Genomic DNA, 11,023 nt, shown 5'->3' with positions numbered 1-11,023 from the left:
TAATCATTTAAATATAAAAAACTTAATCACGGTGTTATAGAAACGCATTCTAGAATTCATATACTTACTGGAGATATAAGTACTGAAAGTTTAAATCAAAATAAATATCTATTAAAGTGGGCATGTGGTATTTTCAACATCCAACCTAAAATATATTATAAAGATATACTTAATAGAAGTAATTACTAACCGGTTGGTAAGTTTCTTTTTAAATACTTTTATAAAAATTGCTTATCCAATATAAGTTTTGACCTAGAGATTTAATTTGCATTCTAATTTAATAGTCGTCATAATAGGACCATAAAGGTTTTATAAGAGTTAATTAAAATACCAGTACAATAATAATTCTGATGTGAAGAGCGTAATTTACAACGTAACTTCTAATAAAGATTTGAAAAGGCTAAGCGCGCCATAATTTTAAGAAAGTCTTTCTACAATAGAAGGTTTATTTTAAGATTTCCTACCCCTTTTAAATGGGTTAAAATCTAGATTCTAACATGTAAATGTTGACCGTCCGTCGCTAGACAGTGGATTAATCAATGAAAAGAAAATAATATTATAATAAGATAGTAAATACTATGTTTTCAACAAAAAACAAAAGGCGTTCAAATTAGAGAGGGATCAGAGCACAAGGCGATCTATCTATCAAAACAACAAAGCCGATTGGTGTGACGTTCCACCCCGGTGATATGTACGTCCTACTACCTAAATGCCTTATGTACACCGCTAGTTACTACTTCATGACTACTCCGAGCTCAGTGTGTACTGCAATGCAACGGAAAATATGCGTGTTTACCAAAGTCGTTTCGGTAGAACGGTGTCGTGTGTTGCGTCACGTTTAAGGAAATTGATAGTGCGCCGAGGTCGACGTGACTAATATTATCGCGTATTGTGTTCATTTCCTAGAGAAATTTCATATCTTAATATAATATTCAAGTGTGGTGCAGTGAATTAACGTCTAAATGGAATTTATTTTTTCCCATCCCGTTTTTCCCTGTGGGTGGAGGCCAGACAAATGTCCGACGTTCGACACGCCACGCGACCGACATAACCTTGTGATGTCGTGTGAGTATATTTTTTGTTTTAATCCGCTTAGTAATTGACATAAATACAGGAATAAATTGTACAAAAATGCATATGGGTTTAATTCATAAACATTTTATACAATATAAATAGGAATATTGAAATAAATACCCAAGATTCAAGCTTATTTCGAATAATAATATTGAACGTCATAACGAGGTTCACTCGACAAGATGGCGGCGAGTGGGGAGAGGGCGCCCAGTTGGCCAGGTGCTGCCGCCGCGTTGAGTTCGGCGCTATAGCTAAACTAAATACGCAGTGTTGTACATTTAGAACGTTCACAATGGCTACCGCGAAAGACACGTCTACTTTCTTTCTGGAGGCAAATGCAAAAGAATTCGATAGTGTTTTGAAGTTATATCCACAGGCAATTAAATTGAAAGCTGAACAGAAGACAAAGAAACCAGAGGAGCTCATAAAATTGGACAATTGGTGAGTACGAACGCCTTTGAAAGGAGAAAATGCGGCCGTGGCGTGTCAATGAACTTGTATTGTGTGTGTATCCGTGCAAACTGATTTGATAGCTACCTCCCTCGCGGACTGCATCTCTAGTCCGCGGACGGCTCATTAAAACCACTGCGTCACGTGGGATCGATGTCAAATTGACACGATCGTTTTTCCTGAAGCCAGTGTGGGGGAAAATATCGGCGCGCTCAGGCGTTATAAAATGGTGGCTGTCCTTTACGTATCATGACTCGTTTTTATTCGTTTATGTCCATGTTTAGGAGCGTCGCTCGCTAATACCTTTGGTTCTTTAAATAAATAATGTGCTTGATAACGTGTACGCCATCATGTTGTATTTCTAACGAGCCCAGCAATAATGCTTTGTTAAGTACAACTCACATCCGTTCAAAATGGTGACTTGCCTTTTGAGTTCCACTTTATAGCAAGTTATTTATTATTTTGGCTTCGTTTGAGGCGAACTGTGACTGGCATTATATTTTAATACTCGCTTTTTGTACTTACATTTATTTTGAGTCGTTAAAATTTATAATTATGATCTATATTACGACCAATGACTCATCTCATACAAGAACGAGTTTTTTTAATATAAACTTAATTTAATCATCCACTATAACTAATACACGCTAATAGTCATTTATTTGTACCTTTAACAAGTATAATCCATGTAATAAAAAGAGTATAATTATTAGGTATTTATACATAACCTCGATAGGTCCCTTGCAAATCGGAGTGCGTACAGAAGTAAATAAAAATATTTTTGTGTGAATAATCTCTTGTCTATATATACGCTAGGGTAAACTTATTCTTTTGAAGCCACTATACGCAACAAAACAAAAAAATACACATTTTGAACACCTAAGTAAAATACATTTTTTTTTTATTATGTTTATTTTATTTAAAAGCGTTTGCCTTCATCTATAAAATATGTTTGATGTTGCAATTAAGTTACTTAATACTGGTACAATTTATATTTCACCATCATTTTTTTTATTATTAAGTACTTCACTCAAATGTTGTTTTTTCCGCAATTAAGTATAATCCGTAATGGTCATTACAATAACTCCATGAGTAAGAGAAAAAAGATATTTTCCTTTGAACCCCGTTTTTTAATACCAACAATAACACAGCAATATTTCTGAAATAGCGCATAATCTAAAGAAGCCGTCATAATCATTTTGTACATAAATATTGTGAACTCAATGGCCATTTATTTTATGTTTTCGTAGTTAAGACATGAAGCAAGACCATGAATAGCACAAGTTTGTGAGGACCCATTCGCAAATGGGATTATAAAGAACGATATGTTGGCCACCCACATAAACAAGTTGCTTATAAAAGATATAGAAATCATCACGTAAAAACTTTGTAATTTTAAAACACGCTGATACAAAATATATCGGTATATATATTCATTTACGCCAAATAACCACTTGACACATTAAAATACATCATACAACTGAATATTCGTTATAATTTTCGTTACTGCTTTACAATATGGTCATTGATAGCATTTGTAGCTATGTTGTTTGCTCAACATGCTATTTAAAAAAAAAGTTTTTGAGATAGTTTGACTTGTAAATCATGAACAAAGAAAATGTTTGATTCCATAAAATTAAAAACTTAATGGATAACATAAATTTATTTCCATTATTATGTAATAAGTATACACATATATTTCTGTTAAATTATTTTTTAGTGTACGGATGGGGATTTATAAAGTAATGGGTATGTAAGTGATGTTAAATTGTTGTTTTATTTGTAAATATTCGAAATGTTAAATTGTTCCAAATTTAAAAGTCGTGCGTCATAATAAACTTTAATCCATTAATGGAGTAGCCGTTGAAGAGTACCTCTAACGTCGACTACAATATTTACACAGTTAGTACATAAATAAGTCTAGTAGTCCGTCGCGTAAATAGAAGTTGCGTGTGTTCTAAGCTGGTTAACTTGTCTTTATAAGACTTAATGCGGGTTGTTTCAAACTGCAATAAAAAATTCTTTCACGAAATCTTAATTTGCTATCTTACAAATACGCGTTTCTAGAAGCGTTTGAAATATGATCACTTGTTATTTATTTTAAAACGAACCCATCAAGACCCTATTCATTATTAACATAAAGGTTCAAGGTTAATATTCTATTATTTATTATACCTATATTTATATCTTAATCATATTTAAAAATATAGGAATCTCATTACTCCCTTCTTACTTGTAGAGATTACTGACCAAGTATAAGTAAGTAGTACCTTATAAATAAAAAAATGCGAAATCGTCAAAAAATAAATAGAATGTTCTTTATAAGTTTTATAACCCAAATAAAAGGTTTAAAATAATAAGTACTGGCAATAAAAAGTTTGTTTACATTTTTAGTCAGGTCAAGAAATATAAAACATGAAGCCAAGTGTGCAATTTTGTCACGTATTAATATGTAGCGGATCTATCATTCTCGTAACAGTTTTAAGTTTGTTATGTAGCACTGAAAATAAACGTAATTACGAATAACAAAAAACTTAGTTATCCTGTTTACATCTTGCATCCTGCTGCATGACATGCGTTGAAGGAAAACAACACGCGCATTTGAGTTTCTTTTAATCGATATTTAATGTTAATAAATTATTTTTCTATTTGGTGACTACATTTTTAAGTTAGATATGCTATTTATAGTATACATACTTATCTATATGTTTGTACTTGCCCAGGACCATTTTAAACTATGTAAGGTAATTACAAATTAATTTTCTTTAAAATCTACTCTTTACTGTATTGTATTTTCTACAAAATAATTGTATTTAAATGTATTTATGAATAATTAAAATAATATACGAATCGTGGTATGTAATTAACATATTGTAGGAATTGTTATATTTTTATATTATAATATGTAAGTTGTAGGCTTTATGATCTTCTATACTTTGGAGTTTGGTATACAATTTTTTAAAAGCGTGTTTAATATTTTTTTTATAATGGTGAATATACGTGAATAAAAAACTTATATTAATTGGACAATGGGATAATAAAAAAACCGTCCGTTTTGCAGACACTTCTGCGAAAGATTTAAAAACATTTTTTTTCTTGTATGTTTTGTAAAAAAAAATATTTTCAAATTATCCTACGTTATACAGCCAAGTAATTATTAAGACTGCGCCGTAGATATTACAACAATATTATTCTAAAACAAACTCGCTCGATTTAAGAAACAACTGTAGTTGTAATGCCAGATGTGGCACATGTGATAAAGCTATCAACTTTATGTTCGTCGAAAACAGCATTTGTGTTCATACAAGTACACACTACTATTTCATGTTCATTATACTATGCAAAATGGATTATTAACGAAAGAATATAATCTATTTTCCTATCATAAATATTTTTTATAAAACCGAAATATAATTTTTTAAAGTTTCAACGCAAGTGTATCTTCACCATCGTACGAAAACAAATCCGCCACCACGTTGGTGTGCTCAAGTTGCTTGTCGGCTAATACATTTAAAGCATGCAGTTTAAATGTAACTAATGTCACAACTAGAACGATTCTTAGAGCATCTCTAATGACGAGCACTGAAACCTTAGTCTGGCGACCATCGAGAGATATGCCTATTATTCGACATTATATTTATACAAAAACTAGCTTTCACAATACAGTAAATCATCGTGATATGGCTATTGGATATTGCCAGCATTGCCCATACAAATAGACTTGTATTTACATGTTGCCCCTAATCGTTGATGTTTCATCCTCTCCCAATGACCTGAGCCGAGGTTTGTAACCCGTTAGTGGGTTGGCCTCAGCATGGTCGCTTAATTTTCAAGGGTTGCGAGTGCCTAAAGCATTCACCCAAGTCCGGTATGTTTGTATAACCCGAGCCTTGTCAGGCTACCAAACGTAAGACATGTTAAAAAAAATAGTATATTTATTTTCATATCTGACACTGGCTGGAATTCAAACAGATCCAGTGTTTTTACATTGAAAAAAAAAAGAAAATACTTAGTGCATTTTTTCTTCTTTACAGGTATCAAAATGAACTGCCAAAGACAATCAAATCGCGGGGTAAAGATGCGCATATGGTACACGAAGAGCTTGTGCAACTCATGAAATGGAAACAAGCTGTAAGTATTATATAATTACACGCATTTTGATTGGCAGAAAGACGACTCTTCACTGATTGTACATTCGTCAAATAAACAGAATTTGACATTTAATCGACTAAATTAAAGTTCATTTCTCCATCAAAATAAATTTGACAATAAACGAAAACAAATAAATAATAAAAAAATATTTATATGATAGCATACTTTGTAATATCGACGTTGATATACGGGTGAATTGGTGTAATAATCAAATTAAAAGCTTTGTTTAAAAAAAATGTTTTAGATAGTATTTTATTGTATACTTACATTAAAAACTTTAATTTGTTTAAAAACGGTGTTACGAGTTTATTAATGTAGCCGACGATTCGTTTCCTATATTTGTTTAAATAAAATAAAATAATCCCGTGAAGTGTTCTTGGTACTTACTTTGAAAATTTACAGTAAAACGATATATTAAAGATTATATTATATACATGTAACTATGGTCGTAAATAACGCATACATAAAGTTATATTTCACGTGGTTAGCACTTACCTAATACTTTGTAATAATTACAAGTAAAACTAAATTGTAGAAACTTTGTAATTTAATATCTGTAACTTCACAGTAAAGTTAATAAAGCTCGGGAAACCAGTAGCCGTAGCCAAGATGTCTTTCTACAATAGTTTACGCTGATAAAACAAAAATATGTATGGGAATCAATGACGAAGCTTGTGTAACCTGATTTTTGCCGGCTTCCTTTATATAGAATTTATATATGAGAGTCCGCCTGGGTAGGTACCACCGTAATGTCCATTTCTGCCGCCAAGCAGCAGTGTGTAGTCACTGTTGTGTTCCGGTTTGAAGAACATTGTAGCCAGTGTAACTACTAGATATAATAAAACTTTAAAAAGCATCTAATTATCATTAGAACGACTTGTAAACCGCATTTATGCATTAGTATATGTTGTGTCGGGTTACATTTCGCAAAATTTCACCTTACTGATGGGAATGACATCCTAACCATAGGTGTGTTGCTTGGATCATTCTTTCACATTTTTTATTTTATATTGGCGTTAACGATTATAGCAAGGCGTTTTGGCTACGGTAATTTATTATATAGTACGTATTTGGCTAAGCTAGCGCCTTCTAACTCTCCCATAACCAGGCACAACTGCAGCTCTCATTCCAATTAAAATTCAGTGAGATTCAAATGTATTTTGAAGGCATAATATTTAAACATTCATTACAAAATACCCCAGAGTCAGAGATTTGAAATACAAATAACAAATTAAATTATTAGGAAGTAGTTAATAATTATAATACATATATCAAGTATTTCAATTACTGCTCAATCTTGCTTACAAACGTTACCGGCACTGATTCCACATTAATATGGGATTTTCTGAACATCTTTTCAAATGAGTTAGAGTATTTTGGTTAGTTTTTCCATTGTCTGAGAGATCCAGTGTCAGTCAAGTCATAAAAGACTTACTGATTGTACCTGACCCACGATCCGAATCTAGGACCTCACAGTCGACATCCCAAATACCATTTCTAATATGATAACATGACTTAAATCTCACACTAAACAATATCTTTTCCATTTACAGAGAGGCAGATTCTACCCCCAACTATCGTACCTTATAAAAGTGAACACACCCAGAGCTGTAATGCAAGAGACAAAGAAAGCGTTCCGCAAACTGCCCAACATAGAATCAGCGATGACCGCGTTGAGTAACCTGAAGGGTGTCGGTACAGCAACAGCGTCCGCACTCCTCGCGGCCGCCAGCCCGGAGATAGCCCCCTTCATGGCCGACGAGTGCCTACAAGCCATTCCAGAGATGGAAGGAAGCGACTACACTGCCAGAGAATACCTCAATTTTGTAAACCATATTAAGAACGTCTGTGATAGATTAAATAAGGTATGTTGATGTTAATCTATAATGTTATGTAAGGATGAAGAGTTTGTTTGTTTGGACGTGCTAATCTCAGGAACTACTGGTTGGAAATGCAAATTCTTTTAGTGATGAATAGCCCATTTATCGGAGAAGGTTTTAGGCTATATAACATTACGATAATACCATTTGGAGTGGAGCATCAATCGTATTGAAAAAGTAATTGAGTAAAGCACTAACACGTCCGGTTTTGAGGGTCCCAAGATGTGGACTATTCTGATTTTTTGAATATCGTGTCGGCGAAGTAACACCCCTGTACTTGATGATAAAGTATAGTATAGGGTCCAGGTAGAGTGTCGACTCACGAGAGATCATTATCCCTCGTCAGTCGACGCAATCATGTCGACCTGTTTGAATGGGACATATAGAGGCTGTCCTTGGAACATGTTATATTTACGTGGGCCACTATGGCGGGCTTTAACATCATATGTACGGCGGTCGATGTCCATGCGAATACATATATTCTGCCACCAGGAAAGTCACCGAATAAGTCATCATAACAGAAAAATGCTTAGATAAATAGACTGCAGTCACCTTACACACGAAATATTGAAATTGCCGTCATAATTGCTTTATTCCTTTTATTGCTTATAGAATTGCGTTAAACTTGATTTTTCGATTCCAAATTCTATTGTCAAAATAAAAAATGTTAGCGTATATTATAGTTTTGGATCAATTTTCATCCTTAAGGCAATAAGAATAAAATACAACTCGTTTGCCACCCGTCCTATCGTAACCCGGATTGGCCGGTTGCAGTGCCGGTTATCTACGGTAGATATGTCAAATGTATATACATGTTTTGACATTTGTGCAATGTTTGACGTCAAATGGTTTTTTGTCTACCAAACCTTGTCAAGAATATAGAATATTAGAAGGCGACGTCAGATTAAAACAATTGACAACCTGCTAGTAAAATAATAGCAAATAAAATGTCAGCTTATGTTAGTCTAAAGCTAAGTTTACACTAGCAAGTTCTTGCATTATATTGAGCAAGAATTTACTGATGCGGTGTATACACCTTACGATGGTATGATTGTAGGAATGGTACCAACTGGTATAAATCTTAGGTCGGGATTTCTTTAAACAAAACAGAGATATATTCAAAAGAAGATTATTGCTAGTAATAATTGCTCCGTTTAAATGAGGTTTTACGCTGCATGAAAATTATCTTTCGTTAGGGTATTTTAAGTATCAATACCCTGTAATTAGGTTGTCTTGCGTATACGTTAGCACGAAAGCAGTGAGTCGAGGTGCCTACGCAAGTGGAAGAGCGTACAATGCGATCATATAGGCTTTACAATTACAAACTCATAGCCAATCATTTATCACTAAAGTTTAAATTTTTTCGCAGGAACAAAACGGCTGTGGCAAAAAATGGTCCCCACACATGGTCGAACTCGCACTATGGACACACAACATCGTCTCAGACTTACAACCAGAGCTACTAGGCAAGGAACCCACGCAAAGGCCCCCCACAAACGGCGGCTCGCCCCTTCCCAGTGACGAGAGTAATTTAGAACCACCCTCCACGAACGGCAACGGTAAGATAATTAAGAAGTTTTTCTAAGTTTTTTTTTTTTTTTTTTTTTTTTATTGCGTCACGACAGGGTAGCCCCACTGCACCTGGTGGTAAGTGGAGTGAGTGATAGTGTCGACTGACGAGAGATGATTGTCTCTCTCTAGTCGAGACAATTATGCCGGTATGTTTGAAACCGGATATAGCGGTCTGGAGTTAGCATTAAGCCATTAAAATTCTGTGGTGCAGCGGACGAGGTGACGGCCGTGAAACGCGAGACCGCGGATTCGGTTCCGGCACCGCCTAATGCTTGTCTGATTTAAATGTTGTTTTGACCTGGGTGCAAATGTTTCTGGTTCACAGAAAGCAAAAATTCGCTTTGGTACATTTTATAATAGGTATTAAAAATATTTGTGATGTTAGTTCACTGTATAGTTGTGTTTGATGTTAATCATTCTTTCACTAACAATTTAATTAAGTATACAAACATTACATCGTGACAAGTCCTTAAAAATGGAAAAGGCTCAGATCTTGAGACTCGAGATACCCCGACGTTTAAGGATTGGCTATTGTGTTAATTACAATGTATTATACTTTGTTTGCAGGTAAATTAGGAGCCGACTCAGTGAACGAGGACACGACGACGTCGTGTACGGAGGACTCTCTGGACGCGAAGCCTGCGTCGCCATCCACCCCCGCCACTCCCGCCACACCAGCCTCACCCTCCGACAACTCAGACTCCGCCTTCAGCACGCCGCGCGCCAAAAGGTACGGATAGACTTCATAAAATATAAGATTTAAAAAATATAGCAAATTTTAATTCTTTTAGTACTTTTTCATTTTTATGAGCGCTGATGATTACTTGCAATATTGTTGTTTATTAATTCTTATCTGCGTGCAAGTCCCAAACATTGAAATAGCGATCAAAAATATGTAGATAATGAGTTGTTTACGTTTGTCGATATATGTAAAATCGATATCAATCTATTTATTATTTGGAAAACAAATGGAGCTTTGAAATAAAAGTATTTTACAAATCTAATCGTGGATTTTTATATTATTATTTTCACCCGATGTTTCGAGGACTGCAGCCTTCGTGGTCAGTGCTGAGGTGTTGGTCATCCGAAGCTATTGACGTTCCGATCTACGCAAAATGAGCTTAGTGTCTTGAAGTCTTAAACGGAGCTTCGTGGCTATATTCAGTATGTATTTATAAATAGCAACATTAGAATGCCTGTTTATTTGTTTCAGACAATTAGAAGAGGCGAGTTCGGCGGAGGAGAACTCGCTGGGCGACGCGACGGACGCGGCGCCGCTGCCGGCCATCGCTAAGAAGCTCCGGAAAGCCACTCACTGACACGCGCACTCCCACCAAGCCCTCGTGCGCCTATAAATAGCTTGTTAGACTTAAATATTGTACCTAGGTAATTTATTTTTCAATTCCGTTTAATTTTAACTTAGCGTTAAGTTTAAATACCGGTCGGTTTTGTAAGTTTTATAGGGTATTAATTGATAATTGATTAATGTACGGACGCGGTCGGCGATGCCGGCCCTACTGGGAGTATGAGATTGTACAATACATACGCGAGTGTAGGAGGTTACGTTTCGTTCATGATTTGACGTTTGAAAGTTCGCATCCCGCGTGACATTCCAGTAATTGTAATTAGTCGGCGGCGAGGGATGGCGGGGGCCGCCGCTGTGACATCCGGAGGGCGGCGGGACTGCGCCCCCTGCCTCCCCCGGCGCGGGGAGGACGGGGACGCAGCCGCACCGCCGCAGATGCCTTGACACTCACACCATTGCCTTATGACACAGTCTGCCCGCAGAGTTTATATGCAACAAGATAATACAAAGGTCGTGTTACCCGGGCGCCGGGACACGGGCCCACATGTAGTTTTTATTGAACAAATATAAAATATTAATTTTATAATGT

At 35.4% G+C, this 11,023-nt stretch overlaps 1 protein-coding gene across 2 annotated transcripts; it reads left to right on the top strand.

Moving 5' to 3' along the window:
- Nucleotides 1-751: 751 nt before the first annotated feature.
- LOC115440723 lies at nt 752-11,020 on the top strand. Of its 2 annotated transcripts, none has more exons than XM_030165145.2 (6): nt 752-1,065; nt 5,559-5,655; nt 7,230-7,541; nt 8,926-9,115; nt 9,696-9,858; nt 10,342-11,020. In XM_030165145.2, the coding sequence occupies exons 2-6, from the start codon at nt 5,611-5,613 to the stop codon at nt 10,445-10,447; spliced, it is 816 nt and encodes a 271-aa protein (XP_030021005.1). In that variant the 5' UTR covers nt 752-1,065; nt 5,559-5,610; the 3' UTR covers nt 10,448-11,020. The 2 variants fall into 2 exon arrangements, with proteins under 2 accessions (XP_030021005.1, XP_030021004.1); XM_030165144.2 differs by lacking the exon at nt 752-1,065 and adding an exon at nt 1,253-1,515.
- Nucleotides 11,021-11,023: the final 3 nt, after the last annotated feature.

Source organism: Manduca sexta, chromosome 12 (assembly GCF_014839805.1).
Source record: "Manduca sexta isolate Smith_Timp_Sample1 chromosome 12, JHU_Msex_v1.0, whole genome shotgun sequence".
Taxonomy (NCBI): Eukaryota; Metazoa; Arthropoda; class Insecta; order Lepidoptera; family Sphingidae; genus Manduca; species Manduca sexta.
The sequence above is the reverse complement of the archived record's forward strand: the minus strand, read 5'-3'. Positions and strand labels throughout refer to the sequence as shown.

Excerpts from the sequence above, each read along its gene's own strand:
- LOC115440723 (XM_030165144.2), top strand. The coding sequence starts at position 1,367 with ATGGCTACCGCGAAAGACACGTCTACTTTCTTTCTGGAGGCAAATGCA. Across the intron at positions 9,116-9,695 it reads ACCCTCCACGAACGGCAACG|GTAAATTAGGAGCCGACTCA; the intron begins GTAAGATAATTA and ends CTTTGTTTGCAG. Across the intron at positions 9,859-10,341 it reads AGCACGCCGCGCGCCAAAAG|ACAATTAGAAGAGGCGAGTT; the intron begins GTACGGATAGAC and ends TATTTGTTTCAG.